Source organism: Nicotiana sylvestris, chromosome 4 (assembly GCF_000393655.2).
Source record: "Nicotiana sylvestris chromosome 4, ASM39365v2, whole genome shotgun sequence".
NCBI lineage: Eukaryota > Viridiplantae > Streptophyta > Magnoliopsida > Solanales > Solanaceae > Nicotiana > Nicotiana sylvestris.
The window spans coordinates 82,986,698-83,008,348 of NC_091060.1; the positions used below are offsets into that span (position 1 = coordinate 82,986,698).

Consider the following 21,651-nt stretch of genomic DNA (forward strand, 5'->3'; position numbering starts at 1 on the left):
AGTATTCGAACGGGCAAAAATCGCTCGTGTCCGCTCACTTTATCTTTGTACGAAAACTCTTCGAGTTTCCGCACAAAGAGGGGCAGTTGTGAGCACGTGATTTTTGCCTTACGAAAAATTACTCCAAAATAAATCAAAATAAATTTCTTGTACTGTGTAATTTCTGAATTTGCGTGGTGTTAAATATTTGTTTATGCCCGTAAAATGTTTGCTTTGTTATAATTAAACAAAATTAAAATAAAATACATGTTGCATGCATATAGGATTTAATTATGCATTTAAGAGATAATTTAAATAAAAAACACAAAAATATGCATTAGTTCTATTTTAAATGTTTCACTGTGTGATTGATGTTTTGTCTATGTGTTAAATAATTATTATAGAGTAATTAATATTTTTTGTGTAAGGTTAAAAAATTGTTTATAATTTTATTAGGATTTTTTTATTTATTTACTAATAAAATTAGAAAATAATTGAAAAGGAAATAAAAATTGGACCTGGATTTAAATCCAGGCCCAAAACAAATTACACTTCCTCAGCCCAATCCAAACAACCTGTCCGGTCCAGTCCCAAGCTAAGACCAAACGACGTCGTTTGGTCACCTCTCATCAAGAAACCGTTCGATCAAATCCAATCAACGGACAAGATACATTACCCTTACCCGTAACCCGTTACCCGATCCATTAACCCGATTCAGTCCGACCCCAACTTTAAACCAAACGACGTCGTTTGATTTAATGAATTAATCTCAGCCATCCATCCTTCCTAATCCAACGGTCCATATCCACCCACCATTCCCCTATATAAACCCGTAACCCTTTACCCGGCCCCCTAACTAAACACCCCCCCCTCTCCGCTCCTGTTCATCATCGTCCCAAACCCCCACTCTTAACCCTAGCCGCCCTAGGATTCCACCGCCTGAAACCCGGCGGCATCAACACCGCCGGTCACCAACTTAACACCCTAGGACCCCATGAACACCCTCTATCCGAATATGTTACCAGCTTGGTTCGAATCTCCCTAGAGATTCTCGAATCTTCATTTGAAGATTCGAGCCAAGTTCAGATCTAGACCTAACAGTCCCAAATCGACACCACAGCTCCACCTAGTCACCCTGAATATGGATCTATCATTTGTTTGGTTCGAATCAGTTCGGAACTCCTCGAATCTTCTTTTGAAGATTCGGACCAAACAAAAACAGACTCAGATCCGTTTCAAACTAACACCAAATAACCCCTAGGCTACCCACACCCTCGTATCATGTTTGGTTCCCTGCAAATCTGCCTAGAAATGTTCGGATTTAAGATCCAAGAACCTGAAACCTTAAAAATTTCCAATCTTGGAATTTTTCCGATTTCAAGTAAAAGATTGAGGTTTAATCGACCTTAGTCGAAGTATTTTCAGTGGAAAATACTTCGACTAAGGTCTGTTTGATTTCAAACAAAAATCCGAAGCTGAGTTGGGATCGAGTCTGATTAAAGTTCAGAGGTATTTTTCTATTTATTTTGTGTATTCTACGTGTATTGTTGTCCGTATTAATAGCTTGTTAATTTTTCATATTTGTTTTGATCAATTCTGTCATTTCTACCCGTCTACCTGATTTTAAATATGAATGGTTTCTGTTGATTGTGCTTAGTTACTATGTGTGTAATCGACTCGATTAAGTTCGTCGATTAATTATATTACGAATTCTCATAATACTGATTGAAATTATCTGTTTCTATTATTATGTACTGTTTGTTGACAGATATTGTAGATAATCATTTTTAACTAATACTCGTTAGTTAAAACATCCTGGTTTATATGAATCTGTCTAAATAAAGGTTGTATATATGTTATTGTCTGAACATTAAAGTCTCAGGACCTTGTCCGTATTGACAATGATCATGTGTGTGTTTGATTCTAGTTCAGTGTTAGGTCCAGTCTAAATGGTTTTGATAATTTCAGAAATATGTTGTTATGATGTTAGTTCTGAATTCAGTGTAATATTGCTGAAATGTCCAGTTTGAATTCAAGCTTACAAAAGTTGGTCAAATACAATTGTGTTAGGAGGTTAATAGGATTGGTTTTAGCTGTAAATCAGAAAGATAACTAAGTTTGTACAGATTTTAGAATCTGTTTTGCTGTAGGTTCTGATTTTGTTTTCAGTAATAACATTAGGATTTCAGGGGCATTTCTGGGAATGAGCAGTAAAAAACAGGGTGTTAGTACTAGTATATTATAATGTAATGTTAGTTGCTATTAGTTAATAATACTAATGGGGAACAAGGGATAATGGGCTGCTGAAAATCAGGGAAAAGGTTTTACATAATGGGATTTTCTGTTTTTAAAAAGAAGAAGGGGGTCCAAGAAGCACTTAAATTGCCTAGGACCAGCCCTGTATAAATACATGAGCTGGACAGACAGTTAAGAGAACAGAATTTTTGAGTGAGAGAGAACAGAATTTTTGAGTGAGAGAAAACAGAATTTTTGAGTGAGAGAGAACAGAATTTTTGAGTGAGAGAAAACAGAATTTTTGAGTGAGAAAGACAGAATTTTAAGGGAGAGAAACAGAATTTTCAGAGAGCTTTTTTAACAGACAGAGAAATTTTTTAAGAGAGAATTTTTAAGAGATTTTGAGGGCTGAGATTTTAAAGGAAGGAAACAGAAAATAGAACATTCACATACACACTCACATACAGATACAGCAGCAGAAACAGAAAATCAGAAACAAACTGAATTTGAAACTGAAGAAAAAAAAACTGAAATCTGAAATGTTGTTCTTTTGTTGAATCTGTTCAACTTTATGTGATTCCACTGTTCAGTTAAAATCTGAAGTGTCTTTCAAAGTATCTTACTGTGAATCTGGGCTCTTCGAATCCTATTCTTGATCAGATTTACTGTGTTATCAGTATATTCTACTGAATTTGTTACTGCTGTAACTGCTGAAACTTACTTCTTCTACCTCCATTTTCAGGTATATGTCTTTTAAATTTTAAGTCGGAAAGAGATTTCAGCATGACCCGTCAATGAAGCTTGAATTGAAATGTTATTTTCCAATTGTCCAAGTTCATTAGTTCTAATTTCATTTTTTATGTTAGTTAACTAATAGTGAATTCAATTTGATAGCTATGAGTTAAATTGTCTTATTTCGAAATTCATATAAAGTTTTGTAATAATGATTAGCTATTCCGAAATCTCATTGGTATAGATATACGTGAATTGTCAAAACAGGGAGTGAGGCATAAAAATGGGCCATTGATTACATCCCATAATACCATTAGTTGAATGTAATGATTAAGAAGTTACATTAGTAGAATATCTTGTAACAAATATGATTTTTTGTTTAGGTTGGTATAAGTTATTATATGGTATGATGACAGGTATAATCATATGAGTAAAGTAAGTTGGTATAGCTCATCATGATGTTAAAACGTTATGAATATTTACGCCAAACAGTTAGGTTATATGTAAGGTAACTTTGTTGAATTAACTTGCATAATAACGCCTTTTCTATAAATTTGATGCTTATCTACTTTCCTAAAATAAAGTGACCAAATAATTAGGTCTATTAAGATTAAAACGAGCATGTGAGAATAAGTTGATTTGTATATACACAAATGGCAACTTCTTAAATCAATGGTAATAAAAAAAAGAATTTGCATTAAATAATCATGAAAATTCCCGGAAAATATTTCCTTCCTTTATGAATCATTTATTTTTGGTTTCAAATGCAATTTATTCTTTGGCATATATATATGTTACATTTGTTTTAGAGTTAGTATTAATCATATTTTTATTATGTCCTTTGAATTTGAACAGTTGGAATAAATTATTTATATTCGGAAAATATAATCAACGGTCAACATTTAATATTGTAAGTTCTTTGAAACCTTAAATGGGAATTTGTCATGAGTTTCATATAAAAATGTATGAATAATTTGTGGAAAAATCCTTAATATCATTGCAAATATTTTTGCGCAATTAGGGATACGTTCGCGTACCTTGATTATATTTTAGAAGCAAAAATTCGGATTATGCGTACGCGCAATTTCGAACAAATATTTAGTAAAAGGATTTATCCAAAGACGTTAAATCAATTTCATAAAAACCCGAGATGTACGGTTCACTATTCAATAAAAATAAATATTCTTGATTCAACACAATCTCGGAAAAATGATTGCTTAAAATATTATCAAAAAATTATTGTGTACACGTACGCGTGACACAATTCCGCATTTTTAAATTTGTAACACGAATATACGTACGCGTAATTCGATTCGAAGAAGGGTCCTTAATCACGATAAGTATAAGCGGTAGCAAAATCAGATAACATCAATATATTTAATAAAATCAAGATGATTAAGCCAATAATAAAAACAGTTAAGCGACCGTGCTAGAACCACGGAATTCGGAAATGCCTAACACCTTCTTCCGGATTAACAGAATTCCTTACTCAGGATTTTTGGTTCGCAGAAAAATAAACAGAGTCATATTCTCCTCGATTCAGGGATTATAATTGGTGACTTGGGACGCCTCAAAATTCCCAGGTGGCGACTCTGAAACAAATAAACAAATCCCGTTTCGACTGTCCTTTAATTGGAGAAAACTCCCCACGCGCCCCGCGGGCGCGGGAAAAAGGAGGTGCGACACGCCCCATTCTCGAGTATAGACGAGGATACGAACCGAGGTTGGTTGGGCCGATTCGTTCGAGTAAAGACCTCGGATTTAATCCCAGCCGAGGACATGCCATTTCCCGAGAAATGGAACATGAAACGTAAGTATAATCTTGCCTTTAAGATTTCGTTTATTGCTTTTCCTTTTCCTCCCTTCTTATCGATGGTTTGTGGTACAACTATTGCTCGGATGCCGGATGCAGTTCCTCGACTCAAGGAATGGGTCGAGGGCATCGTGTCACAGAAGCCCTTTTCCGAGCGCGCGTGGCGCGAACTTTCGAAGGGTCGGTGAGAGGCCCGTTCCCATGGTGAGTTTCCTTTTCCAAGTTAATAATACTTGGTTTTTTCCTCATGCCATTGAGTTCTTATTCATTCCATTTTCTTTTGCAGGTCTTTCCAAGGATATTGCTATGAGGCCTCCATCCGATAACGAGGATGTATTGGTCGAGTCCCCTGCTCGAGGCAGGGTGATGAGAATAAAAGGAAGAGGGCCCATAGTTCTCCGAGCTCGGAAAAAAAGAGAACAAAAAGAAGCCTTGTGCGTAAATCTAAGGGTAGCACCAGTGCTCGGGCACCCTCTTCGGACTCACTCCACCGGTTGAGGGATGAGTCAGAAGAAGAAGAAGAAATCTCTGAACTGGTGGCCCGCATGCGGTCTGGTCTTGAGGTACGAAGGGCCTTCGAACCAGTAAGAGATGAAACTGAATTGCCTCGACTCGAGGAGTTCGATGAGGGAGCGTTAGCAAAAGCTTCCGATCCAGAAGGGGGCAAGGCCACTTTGCCTCGAGATAGGGAGGCCAATAATAAGTCGTAGCCGGTTCTTCCTGGATAACGGATAGTGCCTCGAAGGGCATACTCGGGGTGATAGACCTCTTCGGTTCGCCTTTATTTACTGAGTCTATGTTTACCAGGGCTCAGACGTTGAAAGGACGATCTAACGAAGAGCCACAAGAGGCGGCAGACCCCTTTCAAAACTTTTGTGATGGCGTAAACTCTACCGCTACCAAGGACGTCACCGGGTTGGGTGATTTACCGGTGCCAAGGAAGAGTCCATCAACGGGGACGAGTGGACCTTCCTCAAGTCCCAAACTATTCAATCGGTTCCCAGCTCCGAGTGTGAATCCTGACCATAAGCGATCGATCGTTATGTCTATCCCGGAAGACGTTTGGGTCCTTTATGCCCCTATAGGGGTAGCTAGTTATTTCTGATGCTTGGTGACAGAGGAGGAACAAGCCAAAATGAATGAGGTAGAAGCACCTTGAATGTTCAATGAAACTCAACGGGCATTAAATCAGGTAACTCCGGATACTTCTAAATAATTTCTAGTTTATACTTAGATTAGTCTGTAGGTGATCATAACTCCTTTATCTATATTTGTAGGCCTCGATACTCTACCACGAGACATTCCTCCGCCATCGGGAAGAGTTGGACCAGTACGAGGCCGAGATCTGATGGCTCATTGAGAAAAGAGATACTTACAAACTTCTCGGTGAGCAAAGAGAAGGGGAGGCTAAGAGCCTCCAGGCTGAGTTAGAGGTGGATCGGAAAGGGCATGCCGACCTGGTTGAGCAGTTAAGAAGAGTTTTTGAAGTTAGTGACGACGAATCAAACATGGTGACTAACGCTCCGAACCCGCAGGTCCAACAAAAGCTTGACCAGATCAAACAGCTCCAGGAAGAGGTAGATACGGTAAAGGTTGAGGCCGAAGAATGGAAAAATAACATGGACCGCTTGGCCTAAAAAAAATAGACCGCCCAAGCCCAACTAGCTTCGACTGAGGTCCAGCTCCGAGGTATAAATGAGAAGTCCTTGGTGCAGGCCAAGATGATCGAGGAGCTCCAATCCCAGTTGAATTCGGTCGTCTCTGATCGAGAAAATCTAGCCACGGAGCTTGAAGCGGCCAAGTCGGAGGCCAAAGTAATTAAGGCCAGTGCCAATGAGATGGTGGTCATTTATAAGGCTGATGCCAAGGCGGATCAGTTTTGATCAAAAGACATCATCGAGCACGCTAAGTGGCAATCTCAAAGGGAGGCCCTTGAGGAAATTCATGCTTAGGGTTTTGATTTATCAGCTGAGATTGAGACCGCCAATGAACTTGAAGCCAAATCCAAAAAATTGGCCTATCCTGAAGACGACGAGGAGCCCAAAGACTTGAGAGTCTCCAAGGATGACGAAGATCCCGAGGGTGACGATGTTGCCCCCGATGAAGACTAGGCCACTTAGGCTTTTAAATGTTTTTATTTTTTGTATTTTTGTTGAAGCAGTTCGGCCTTTGTAAAAAATTTCATCGGGCTGTAAAAAGAACTTTGATTGTGAATATACGGCTTTCCCTTTAACAACTTTCAATTTTCACTTTGCCTTATATACTTTTATTTGCAAATATCTAAATGCCTTAGCATGAAATAGTTAGGTTTTGTTCAGAAACTTTGAAGAAACTTTGCCTTTAACTTTATTTCATTTTAAGGCATCATGGGGGTTCGGTGTGACCGAAAGTTTTCTTTCCCCCAAGTACTTAGACTATTTTTTATGTCACAGTCTGTCGAGGGTAGCCTTTAGAACCAGTTTAGAATTTTTAAGGCCTTGTTGTTTTTGTTACAGGTCCCCAGACATCTCCGAGCCATTTTAATTTGGCCATGCCCTTTTTAGTTTGGGTGTTGTCCAGTGGGCTGGTCGCCCCGAGTTATCCAGGCTTGCCTAGGATAACAGTCCCCGAGTGGGGATGGCCGTGGCCTTTAAGATTTGGGCATTGCCTGATAGGTTTTATGCCCCCGAGCTCCGATGGCCCGAACTATTCGAGTTTGTTTTCGGATGGTAGTCCCCGAGTGAGAATGATTGTTCGAACTCAGATAAAGGTGGACCTTGGGCTCGATATCTTTAGGGGATCAGATGTAAGAAATTACTTGAAAAATGCAAGAATTTTTTTTAAAATGACAAAATATTTATCCGCAAAGGAGAGGCTTCTTTTTACTATTGTGTTAAATAGTTATACATGCTTTGTGCTAGGGCTCGAGCAATCTATACGGGCATGGTTTGTTTGGTCGTTCAGCCCCAACTTCCCTTTGTTCGGGTTCCCGGTATTTAGTGTGACCTTTCTTAGTACTAAGTCCCCAATATTGAAGTATCAAAGGTTGACCCTTCAATTGCAATACCTTTTGATTCGTTGTTTTTGAGCGGTCAACCGGACAAGGGCGGCCTCGCGCCTTTCATATAATAGCTCTAGGCTCGTGTTCATGGCCTCATCGTTTGATTCCTTGGCAGCATATCAGAATCTGATACTTGGTTCACCAACCTCGACTGGTATTAGAGCTTCGGCGTCGTAAACCAACGAGAACGGGGTGGCCCCGGTACTGGACTTTGAGGTCGTACGGTATGCCTATAAGACTTCAGGTAGGATTTCCTTCCATTTTCCTTTGGTATCGGTTAACCTCTTTTTTAGGTTTTGGAGTATGGTTTTGTTGGTCAATTCGGCTTGTTCGTTCCCACTAGGGTGATAAGGTATTGATAGGATCTTTTTGATCTTATGATCCTCGAGAAACTTGGCCATTTTGCTGCTGAACCGACATATAATGTGGTCCCAAAAGAAGTCGATGGCTTCCTTCTCCCTGACCTTCTCATACGCCTGGGCTTCAACCCACTTAGAAAAATAGTCAGTCATAAATAATATAAATTGATCCTTACCGGGTGCTCATGGAAGAGGGACGACGATGTCCATTCCCCACTTCATGGTGGCCAAGGTGTTATCTTGCGTGTAAGGAAGAGTGATTGTGCACGAAAGGGTGTTTCCATGCCTTATTTATATATTGATATTATTGCTTGAGTGAACGTGATGATATGTATGAAGGGTATTTTCGTGTTTGTTTTACATTATTATGTGAGGTGTGAGTAAAACCACGAAGGGTGATGCCGTACAATTTTATTAATTTCATTGCTCTTTACTTTGTTATTTAGAATGTGGACGTGACTTTATGGTTTCGTTATTATTTTTGAAAGAGGCTTACTTAGTGAAACCTTACTATATGTTTCCATTTTATGCCCCTTTACTTGTGTACTTATTATTCCTTTCACTTGTCATTATTCCGTTGTTGTATTTGATACTCTATCTGTTATTTCATTACTTCTTGATATATAATTGCACATATTTATTATAGGCGTATTTTCTTACCCTCGTCACTACCTTTTCAGAGTTAGACGCGACACTTACTGAGAACAATGGGTTGGTTGTACTCATACTATACTTCTGCACTTCTTGTACAGATACGGATATCGGTACCAACAAAGTCTGAGAGGTGCTTAGAAGATACCGGGCAGGTAATTCGAGGTAGAGTTGCATTCCGTTCGCATGCCTTGAGTCATATTCTTATTTTTATTTTTGGACCATGTTGTATTTCTTTCAAAACAGTGTATGTAACAAAATCTAGAAGCTCATGTACTTGTGACTCCACATCTTGGGATGGTTTGCGTTAGATGTTGGTACTAGACTTATTATGTTCCTCTATTGAGCTACTTTTACTTTACATTGTTATCTTGCTGTTAGTTGTGAATTGCTATTCTTTCGTATTATCTATTGTGTGTTGGCTTGCCTAGCAAGTGGTGTTAGATGCCATTACGATTCCGACTGGTTGAGATTTTGGGTTGTGACAAATGGGGAAAGAAAATTTTAAAATGGGGGGGGGGGGACTGATCGTCTGCCTGAGGAAGAAGGTGATGGTTTATTTTATTAAGGTATAGCGCATGAATTACGTGCGTTATACATCACCTATTTTGAATTAAGGTATATCGTATGTATTACGTTAAAGAGGTAACTAGCCGCACGCATGTTTTACATGCGCCATATATAAAATGGTACCTAATTTTTTTATACACCTATTTTGGTCCCTTGAGTCCAAATAATCGTCACTTAGGTTCCGGACTCCACAAGTAATAACCAGATTCAGATTAAATTAGTGCTATTTTTTGTTATGTTTTGAAAATTGAACAATATTGTTAGTTTACTGTGAATATTAATTTTATTTCATAATATATCTCTATAAATATCCACACAAAAACATAAGATGTAAAATATTCGTCACCTAAACTTGTTGTGCAACAAAATCACTGTGATATCTTAAGCAGTGTTTTAGTTACAAGGATAAGCATAACAATTTCAACAAAATATGAAATTTTTTATCTGCGTTTGGTGAACTTTAAATTCTGATAGGAGTAATTTTTAAGATTTGTGATATTATTTTTAAACTACATTCAATGGAAGATAATTATCCTGGAGTTAGTAATCCCGAAATAAAAATAATAAAATGACATGCTTATCCTTCTCTAAAACTCTTCTTGCATATTATGTTAAGAAAGTTAAGATTAAAATTAAAAATAAAATTTATTCAAGTTTATCTAATATTAAATTAAATATATGTATATATATATATATATATATATATATAGTATTACATTAGATCTTGTATACCTCAATATATTAATTAAATAATCTTATTGTTATTAAATTCTTCTATTATAAGTACTTGATAGCTTGTCAGACAAACCATCCTAATGGTCTCAAGTACAACTGTCCCATGAATATTCTACGCTCACGAAATCCAGGAAACGTGTCAAGTTCTTATATAGCGTACTAAAACACTATTGGAGAGATGTTCCATTTCCTTAAAAACAAAAGACAAGACATTCTTCTTTCTCCTTCTGTATAAGTTATAGTCTTATCATATTTTTCTCCGGTTTTCCTCTATATTTCTCTATAGATGACTGACTCATTGGCTTCTGACCCATTTCCAATTTAGCTCATTTAAGATAGGGGGCTAGAAGAAATGGAGGAAAGTGTGTTGTCCCAGTGGACTGTGATTCGATCCATTTTTGCTATTGTTCAATGGTGGGGCTTTAATGTAGCTGTTATTATCATGAACAAATGGATCTTTCAGGTCTGTTTTTTCTTTCTTTCTTTCTTTCTTTCTTATATATGCCATTGTGGTAGTGTATCTGAAATATTCTTGAAACTTTGATTTTTTGTAGAATTGGTTTTATCTGCGATCTCATCAGCCTTAAATTATGCTACATTACATAGTTTTAAAATAGTTGAGAAATGTGTGTCTGCGTCTTTATATATTCATTGATGATCACATTATTGTCTTGTTGTTTTTATTCTGCTTTTATATGTTTTTTTGGTACTGTCCCTTCTTGTCTATATTTTCATTAATGTGGTGCTTATACTTTTCTGAGTGGAGGGTCTATTGGAAACAACCTCTCTATCCTGTAGGAGTGAGGTCTTGTATACACTACCCTCCCTAGACCCCGCTGTGTGGGATAATACCGGGTATGTTGTTGTTGTTGTATATTGGCTGATTTCTTGCATATCGATGAACTGTAGGGTATGTTAAAAATTCCGTCGGGCATATTTTTTCTTCATCTCATTCTTCCTTTAATTAGTAAAAGTTGCAAAGTCATTGATAATCAGTTAGATTTTGAAGTCAACTTTGTTTGGGACTGAGGCGTAGTCGTTGTTGTTGTTAGTGATTTGAGTTTAGTCATTCCCTTCCCTGAAGTTCGAATCCTTCCAGTAACATGTTGTAGTATTAAAACATCTGCCGGTTAATGGATTCTATGTGAGGCATGGACAATGTGCCAATCTCCCTAATGTCCACAAATGTGAGTATAACCTCTGAACAATGATAATTCAGTTGTTCACATATAAACCCGGGAACTGAGAGACAAGTGAGCTTCAAACTAAGAGAATGTAGATTAACATAATTAAAAAGCAGTTTTGGAGTATTAAAATGCTCCAACTTAATACTTCTGGAAGAGAATTAAAAAACAAATGCAAAATTTCAAATTTAACTTAGTAGGATTTGCAGATAATAACCCAATATTTGGATAATTCTAACGCATTCAGGTAATAACCAAGAGTTTGTACACAAGGAACCCGAGAATGTTGCAAATCGCCTTTTCAGATAAATAAACTTTGGGTTGAGAAGGTCAGTGTGAAAGTAATATCCAAATGGTTTAGATGTTCCTAATTGAGTCGACTTTCCCAAGTTTACACTACTAGGAAAAGCTAGGAGAAAAACTATGTCTTGCTTGCTTCTGTGTACTACAACTGAAAGGAAAATATCTAGTCCATAATTAATCTCTACTTGGCATTTCCATATGATATGTGTAAACTTCAGAAATTTACACTTTTTACTCATAGAATTGCCCTTGTTATTCCTGAGACTATCGAATAAACCTCAGCTGATGTTAACAGTTTAAAGGAGCAGTCGTGAATTGTAATGAGAAACAATAACAGATGATAAACAGTGTAATGTTGTCTACACATCTAGCAACTATCTTGCTGAGTCATATCCAATTTCTCATATCCTTTACTTATATTTGCCCAAAAGGCAGGTTTAGAGTCTTTCTTGGATCAGCCATTTTAGTATATTGTAGTTTCACCTGAACAGGTCTCTTGACATCCTGTGCGTCTTTTTTATTTTCTGGGTAATGTATGGCTTCACAAACTTGTCTCTCTTGGATGGAGGTGGCAAACTGGGAAAACTTTAGACAAGTACGGTTACCTAGTTACAGTGGTGGACGCACATGGTGGCAAGCGGGTTCAACTGAACCCGCTTCATCAAAAAATAATACTGTGTATAATATCAAGAGCTTGCAACTTCTCCTGTGCTTGGAATGATCTGTTCCCCAGATATCACGCTACATTATGGATGTAAACTTGGTTCAGTCAGGAGTCATCTTGAGTAACTCGGGGTCATCTACGTCAAAGATTGTAAAATTGACTTGATGATTCATGAATTGAGATTGAGTAGCTTCTGATTTTAGCACATCAAGTTCTCCACATACGAAAAAAGTAGTATTATGATTCCCTTCCCAAGTTTACACATCTAATCAAAAATTTTAGTGTAAAGGGATCTCTAATATTTCTGCAAGCACCTTTCTCATGATGTAGAACAAGCTGGAACATCAATGATAGCCTCTAATATGGATGCCGTCATTCTTTTGATAGCCAAGAAATCCCAAAGGCCGGTGGGGCATGGTTCAAAACTATATGGCTGCTGTTATTCTCTTTCTTCTTTTATTTAGATGAATGGTTAGATCCAGAAGCTTTTTGCCTATTGCTGGTGCATGTGTACAAACTGCATTTCTCATGTGTGTATGTGTTAGATATGATGGTTTTTCTTAAATGTGATAATAGATGGATTCTTTGGGGTTTGGTGATCAAGTGTTTTTCATTTCCATTTTTCTTTGAAGATCTTGCGAGTTTATGTTTTGATTATTGCTCTATCGTTGTTATGATATGGAAGCAGAAAAAGAGAAGATATAGGAAAAGAAACATTGCCTAGTGTTCCTTGCTAAGGCTCAAATTGAGCCTCACAAGTCACAAATATCAAGAGACACACGTTCCTTTATATAGACTAACCATCCAAAGGCCTCTGCCAGGTGCTATTCTCACTTTCATTACCGTCCATGTCTAAAGCCTTAAGCCAATACTCTCTCTCTCTCTCTCTCTAATCTAAATCACAGTGCCTCGTAAATGATAGCAGACCTTATTTTGCACACCACTGTCACTCTCCCACTATTACCAGTGCCCAAACCCCAAACCCAGTTCTAAGGTTGATAGCATTAGTTGGTACACACCAATCAGAATTCTGGTTGTTACGCTTAAAATGAGTAATACTTGAGTTTATTGTCTGCAAATGAGGACGTGCCTTCTTGGTTGAATTTTTCAGCATTTTAGGTTGATATATTTTAGTATGTGTGATTTCTACTTTTCTCTTCTCTTTTTTTTTTTCCCGGGGAAACTAAGAACTACTTTATATGGGGCAAAGAAACTTAACGTCCGTTTTGAATAATAACTGCAAGGTTGATATTCTGGAAAGAGGTTATGAGCATGTTGTACACATGTAATGTTTTCTTGCAATATCTCTTCTTATAATTGTACACTCTACCCGTCTTTGCAGAAACTGGATTTTAAATTTCCATTGACAGTATCTTGCGTACACTTCATATCCTCAGCTATTGGTGCATACCTGGCAATCAAAGTGCTCAAACTTAAGCCACTCATCGTGGTTGAACCCGCAGATCGGTGGAGAAGAATTTTTCCCATGTCATTTGTGTTCTGTGTCAACATAGTCTTGGGGAATGTAAGTCTACGATACATTCCTGTCTCTTTCATGCAGACCATAAAGTCATTTACTCCTGCAACAACAGGTAAAGCTTGAACCTCAAAGCCCTTCCCGAGGCCTCTTCTTATCCACTCCTTAACCTATTTTGCTTCGGATAACTGTGTTTGAGCAGTGATTCTGCAGTGGCTAGTTTGGAGAAAGAACTTTGACTGGAGGATCTGGACGTCTTTGATTCCCATTGTTGGAGGAATTCTGCTTACTTCTGTTACTGAGCTAAGTTTCAACATGTTTGGGTTCTGTGCTGCGTTATTTGGCTGTCTTGCTACTTCTACAAAAACTATTCTAGCGGAGTCTTTGCTGCATGGCTACAAATTTGACAGGTACTATGTACCTACCTCTTTCTCCCCCTCCTATTAGATAATATATGTATTCCTCTACCATGTCAATTAAAAGGAATTGCTTGAGATGTAACAGAATTTTTACCACTGTTCTTGTACCCAGTCAAATGTTACTAATAAAACAAGTGATAATTGGAATAGTTTTTGTCAAACAATCTTGTCCGGAAATGATTTATCCCCTGCTAAATTGATTGGCCCAGAAACTTACCGTTGTCATTAGGTGTAACACATCCAATCAAGGTCTAACATAAGGGAAAATAATATCTAACATAAAGTTCTGCATAACTAATACAACTCTTAGTTTGCAACATAGTACTCTGCATAACCAATGGATTCTCCGTATATGTACTACGATGTTTGGTTTCCTGTATAACTGGGTTAACTGCTCTAGTCTTTTTTTTCTCCCAGTTTTAGCTCTGCGTTACTAATACCTATGTGGTATGTATTACCACTATGTAGATAAATGCATTTGAAGGCGAAAAGGTCCTTAAATTAGGCAATTCCTACTTAACACATGTATTATTATTCACTTGATAACAATATTTTCTTTGTTATTCACTGCATAAAAATTTATACATTAATGTTCACTGCATAAACAATCCCTACATATTATGATCCTCGCATAACTAGACCGTAAACCAAATGGCTCTATCGCTCTTTTTTGTTCTTTTCTACACAGCAAATCTTGGATGCTATTCTTGTTGAATTTGACAAAATGTTTGTCCCACATCGGTGGGAAAACAAAAGTTGGAGGGATTTTCCCCCTATAAAAGAAGGCTTAATGTTTAGGATTTAAACACACCTCTCATTTGCCTTCTCATCTGTTTAAGGCATTTGTATCTTCTCTCTTTAGTATTATTTCACTTGTATTTTTGGAGTGAAATAAAATATTGGTTGTGTCCGAGGAGTAGGCAAAATTAGCCGAACCTCGTAAATTCTGGTGTTCCCTTTATTGTTGCTTTGTTGTCTTATTTATTATTTGGTGGCTGTCATAAATTTTGGTATAGTAGTTGTGACTTATTCACACTCTATACATTTGGCTTCCGCAACAATTGGTATCAGAGCCAAGGTACTGTCTAAGTATGCTCTGTGGTTGCAGCATAGTCTGATCTTCCACATCAGAAAAGATTTATCTTGGTAACTGTGTCAAGGTTCTGTCTGAGTATGCTCTGTAGTTGCAGCTTAGTCTGATCTTCTACATCAGAAAGGAAATAATCTTGATTTGTGTCGTCAGCTATTAAATAATATTTGTGTCAAATATGGGAGATAATAAACAAGAAGAATCTACATCAAGTGTCAACAATACGTCATCATTGGCATCTTCGCTTATGACAAGAATTGTGTCAAATGCGAAATTTGCGGTAGAAATTTTTGACGGGTCCGGGCATTTTGGGATGTGGCAAGGCGAGGTTCTAGATGTCCTTTTTCAACAAGGGCTAGATCTTGCTATTGAAGAAAAGAGACCAGATGCTATTGGAGAAGAAGATTGGAGAATTATCAATCGTGTTGCTTGCGGTACCATTCGATCCTACCTTGCTAGAGAGCAGAAATATCCATACACAAAGGAAACTTCTGCAAGTAGATTATGGAAAGCACTGGAGGATAAATTTTTGAAGAAAAACAGTCAAAATAAATTGTACATGAAGAAGAGACTGTTTCACTTCACCTATGTTCCTGGTACCACGATGAATGAACATATCACCAGTTTCAATAAGTTGGTCACAGATTTGCAAAATATGGATACAACTTATGATGATGGTGACTTGGCCTTGATGTTGTTGGCGTCACTTCCTGATGAGTACGAGCACCTTGAAACTACTCTACTCCATGGAAATGACGAAGTTTCTCTCAGAGAAGTTTGTTCGGCTTTGTACAGCTATGAACAAAGAAAGCGAGAAAAACAGAAGGGCGGAGAAGGAGAAGCACTATTTGTGAGGGGTCGTCCTCAAAATCAAACGAGGACAAAGAAGGGAAGATCCAAGTCAAGATCCAGACCCAGCAAAGATGAATGTGCTTTTTGTCGAGAAAAAGGGCACTGGAAGAAAGACTGTCCGAAGTTGAAGAATAAGGCCAAACATAACAATGGAAAGGCCATTATGGATTCAAATGTAGCTGATTGTGATGATTCAGACTTCTCATTAGTTACAACAGAGTCATCAACATCATCAGACATATGGTTGATGGACTCGGCTTGTAGCTATCATATGTGTCCCAACAGGGACTGGTTTGTGGAATTTCAAGAAGGAGAATATGGAGTCATCCACACAGCGGATAACAGCCCTCTTACCTCATATGGCATTGGTTCAATACGATTAAGGAACCATGATGGAATGATCAGAACATTAACAGATGTTCGATATGTACCGGATTTGAAGAAGAATCTCATCTCTGTGGGAGCCCTAGAATCAAAAGGGTTCAAAATCATTGCAGAAAATGGAGTGATGAGAGTATGCTCCGGTGCACTAGTGGTAATGAAGGCTAATCGGAAGAATAATAATATGTACCGCTATCGTGGCAGTACAGTTATTGGGACAGCGACAGTGACATCCAGTGACGACAAAGAGGCAGAAGCAACCAAGCTATGACACATGCGCTTGGGACATGCTGGAGGAAAATCCTTGAAAACTCTATCAGATCAAGGATTGTTAAAAGGAGTAAAGGCTTGCAACTTGGAGTTTTGTGAGCATTGTGTCAAAGGGAAACAGACAAGGGTTAAATTTGGTACAGCGATCCATAATACTAAAGGCATTTTGGATTATGTACACTCTGATGTTTGGGGTCCTTCCAAAACACCTTCATTGGGTGGGAAGCACTATTTTGTAACCTTTGTTGATGATTTTTCCCGAAGAGTATGGGTGTATACAATGAAGAGCAAAGATGAAGTGTTGGGAATTTTTCTCAAATGGAAGACGATGGTGGAGAATCAGACAGGCAGGAGGATCAAGTGTATTCGCACAGACAATGGAGGTGAATACAAAAATGATCATTTCAATAAGGTATGTGAAAATGATGGCATCGTCCGACACTTCACTGTTAGACATACACCACAACAAAATGGAGTGGCAGAACGTATGAACCGGACCTTGCTGGAGAAGGTACGGTGTATGTTGTCCAATGCTGGCTTGGGCAAAGAATTTTGGGCTGAGGCAATTACATATGCATGCCACCTCATTAATCGCTTACCATCTGCTGCTATTGATGGCAAGACACCATTTGAAAAATGGTATGGAAAACCTGCTGTAGATTATAACTCTTTGCACGTGTTTGGCTCAACTGCATATTATCATGTGACGGAGTCAAAATTGGATCCAAGGGCAAAGAAGGCTATTTTTATGGGAATTACTTCTGGAGTCAAAGGATATCGCTTATGGTGTCCTATGACAAAGAAAGTAATATTCAGCAGAGATGTTACCTTTGATGAATCTGCTATGGTAAATAAGGTAACAGAAGACACCAAACAAAATAAAGGTGCTTCTAAGCAGGTGGAGTTTGAGGGAAAATTTATTTTTCCTACACAAGAAGCAGATGAGGAAACAAATGAAGATTACCCTCTGGAAGGAGAGCCAGTAGAGGAGATTCCAACTCAGGAACCTCAACAACAACTTGAATCAATAGCAACCAGCAGGCCAAAAAGAACAATAACGAAACCTGTTCGTCTCATAGAGACGGTTGCTTGTGCAACCTCAATTGTAGCTGATGATGTTCCTACTACTTATAAAGACGCTGTCCAAAGTTCAGAAGAAGATAAGTGGAGGATTGCCATGAATGATGAAATACAGTCCCTTCATCAGAATCATACATGGAGATTGGCCAATCTCCCGAAGGGAAAGAAAGCAATTGGGTGCAAATGGGTATTTGCAAAGAAGGAAGGATTTCCTAACCAAGTAGATGTTCGCTACAAAGCAAGATTGGTGGCCAAAGGATATGCTCAAAAGGAGGGAATTGATTACAATGAAGTGTTTTCTCCAGTTGTAAAACATTCCTCCATTAGAATTATGTTGGCTTTGGTAGCACAATTGGATTTGGAACTAGTTCAGATGGATGTAAAAACTGCGTTTTTACATGGAAACTTGGAGGAGGAAATCTACATGACTCAGCCAGAAGGATTCAAAGTTGCTGGAAAAGAAAATATGGTGTGCAAACTTGAAAAATCGTTGTACGGATTGAAACAATCTTCTAGACAATGGTACAAGCGATTTGACGAGTTTATGTTGCGGCAAGGGTACAAGAGAAGCAAATACGATCATTGTGTGTATTTGCACAAGCTTAAAGATGGTTCCTTTGTATATCTTCTCCTATATGTTGATGATATGTTGATAGCTTCCAAGAATTTGGAAGAAATTGATAAGTTGAAGATTCAACTGAAGAAGGAGTTCGAGATGAAGGATTTGGGTGAGGCAAAGAAAATTCTTGGCATGGAGATAATTAGAGATAGACGTTCAAAGAAACTCTGTTTATCTCAAAAGGAATATTTGAAGAGAGTACTTCAACGTTTTGGCATAGATGACAAGACTAAGCCAGTTAGTACTCCACTTGCTTCCCATTTTAAGCTAAGTACTACTATGTCGCCAATGGATGAAGTTGAACGAAAGTATATGTCAAAGGTACCATACGCAAATGCTGTTGGTAGCTTGATGTATGCAATGGTTTGCACAAGGCCTGACATTTCACAAGCTGTTGGAGTTATTAGCAGATATATGCACAATCCAGGGAAGGAGCATTGGCAAGCTGTGAAGTGGATTCTACGGTATATTCATAATACTGTAGATGTCGGGTTAGTTTTTGAGCAGGAAGACAATCAGTCTGTAGTTGGATATTGTGACTCAGATTTTGCGGGTGATCTGGACAAACGAAGATCAACTACTGGTTATGTGTTTACTTTTGCAAAGGCACCAGTTAGTTGGAAGTCTACTTTGCAGTCAACAGTTGCTTTGTCTACAACAGAGGCAGAGTACATGGCTATTACAGAGGCTGTGAAAGAGGCAATTTGGCTTCAAGGATTGCTAAAGGAGCTTGGTGTTGAACAAAAAGGTATCACAATTTTTGTGATAGTCAAAGTGCTATTCAATTAGCGAAGAACCAAGTTTATCATGCAAGGACGAAACACATTGATGTTCGGTATCATTTTGTACGAGAAATCATAGAAGAAGGTGGAGTCACAGTGAAGAAAATTCATACTACGGAGAATCCTGCTGATATGCTGACAAAGGTGGTGACTGCGATCAAGTTTCAACATTGTTTGGATTTGATCAACATTGTTGAACACTGAAGATTGAAGATGAAGACACAACCAAATTTGTTATTGAAAGAAAATTGAAGATGTGGAATTTTGCCAAGGTAGAGATTTGTTGAATTTGACAAAATGTTTGTCCCACATCGGTGGGAAAACAAAAGTTGGGGGGATTTTCCCCCTATAAAAGAAGGCTTAATGTTTAGGATTTAAACACACCTCTCATTTGCCTTCTCATCTGTTTAAGACATTTGTATCTTCTCTCTTTAGTATTATTTCACTTGTATTTTTGGAGTGGAATAAAATATTGGTTGTGTCCGAGGAGTAGGCAAAATTAGCCGAACCTCGTAAATTCTGGTGTTCCCTTTATTGTTGCTTTGTTGTCTTATTTATTATTTGGTGGCTGTCATAAATTTTGGTATAGTAGTTGTGACTTATTCACACTCTATACATTTGGCTTCCGCAACAATTCTTTCTTATTTCTTATTCTTAGTTTGCTCATAATTGAATTATGGTTGATGAACCATTGAGAAAAAAGAAGAAGAAGAACGAATGAACCATCTCGGATAATACTGCCTCCACCTTGCTCTATGTTTCGTATATATGTTTTAGACAAGGATATACTGAACTATTAAACTAACATTGCAAAACTATAGCTTCAAACTGATTGTTAGCAAGCTTTTTAATATGAACTGGATCTCTTTCAGTTGTTGATTTGTCTAAAAAAACTCACGCTTTCCCGTGTTTTACTACTTTATTTTATTATAGAAAACATATAACATGACTTATTTTAGCTTACTGTTTGTCGAGAAGACATAGAAAATGCCATAAAGTTACAGATTTTCAATGGTCCTATGTAACTAATGTTGGTTTGTTGTTGTTCTCCAGTATAAACACAGTTTTCTACATGGCTCCCTTTGCGACTATGATATTGGCTCTGCCAGCTTTACTCTTTGAAGGAGCTTGTGTTGTTGAATGGTTATATACATTCCCCTCAGTGGTTCCATCCATGTTTATTATTTTCGGCTCTGGAGTGCTGGCTTTCTGCCTTAACTTCTCTATCTTTTATGTCATCCACTCCACAACTGCTGTCACTTTCAATGTTGCTGGAAACCTTGAGGTGATCTCCGCTCTTTTAATATTCAGGTGTCAAATACGTCAATCAAGTTCCATGTTGAAATCAAATTAAATAGAAAATTCTTGCTTCTTAGTCTTTTGGCATCGAGACGATATGAAACTCTTGTGGCGATAATCCACTTTCACAGGTCGCTGTGGCTGTTACTTGTTCATGGCTGATATTTCGAAACCCAATCTCAGCTATGAATGCCTTGGGGTGTGGAGTAACACTTGTTGGATGTACATTCTATGGTTATGTGAGGCACATTCTCTCACAGCAGCCTCAAGAGATTCCTCCAAAGAACAAGTCAGAGTTTGTTCCTCTGGTAAATGAGAAAGTGGAAGATAAAGACAATGACTAGTATAGTAAATGAAGTTACCTCAGTTTTGCAGAAGATAGATTATTCGACTAGACTCTCTTGAGTATTTACCATTGCCTTTGTCCACTTTGAGACATTTATATGTGCTTATTAATTCTTGTTCACAGAGAAAAACGTCGTCAGATAGGTTTTTTTTTTTTTTTTTTTTTTTTTTTTTTTTTTAACAACAGATGAGCATAACAAAACTTTGTTTCATTGCTGTGTCTATTCACTTGCAATGAGGAATGCTTTTTATGACGATTTGTTGTTTGAAATTTAAAGCCGTGCAGGGGCCAAAAGCGGGGAAAAACTATGAAGTAGCAGTAAAAATTGTTACAAGTGAAGTTGTAAATTTAAATTGTACACCATAGAGAGTTTAAACACTCCTGCCCTAGTTTAGCAATTAGGGTCATGGTTGAGTTGGATTTTAATTTAATGAACGAACCTAATTCCCTCTCACGGATGTGGATTTGTGTACAGTCCCTAACAAAAACCTCCAACTAAGGAATATGGTTTTGCAGGAAATATTTATGTGAAATTAATTCCATGGTCTTCAACTAGCTTATCATGTAACTGTGACATCTAATTCTCCCTCTACATCTGTAATGTAGAGAAAGAACACCAGAGGAAAATGTTTTTCTTAAAAATTAAGTAGTTTCTAATTTATTTTCCGGTGTTTGATTAGGTAATAAAAAATATTTTTTTAAAAATATATTATTTAAAAAAACACTATGAGACGAAATGAGTAAGGTGCGGGGAGGATGGTAGGTTGGGAT

General features: G+C 37.7%; 1 protein-coding gene across 1 annotated transcript; it reads left to right on the forward strand.

Annotated features, from left to right (window-relative positions):
- Positions 1 to 10,334: 10,334 nt before the first annotated feature.
- On the forward strand, positions 10,335 to 21,013 carry LOC104222721 (GDP-mannose transporter GONST5-like). The gene is made up of 5 exons (XM_070171599.1): positions 10,335 to 10,577; positions 13,608 to 13,857; positions 13,945 to 14,152; positions 20,289 to 20,520; positions 20,666 to 21,013. Exons 1-5 carry the CDS (start codon positions 10,467 to 10,469, stop codon positions 20,876 to 20,878), a joined length of 1,014 nt encoding a protein of 337 aa, XP_070027700.1. The 5' UTR covers positions 10,335 to 10,466; the 3' UTR covers positions 20,879 to 21,013.
- The last annotated feature ends 638 nt before the right edge of the window (positions 21,014 to 21,651 follow it).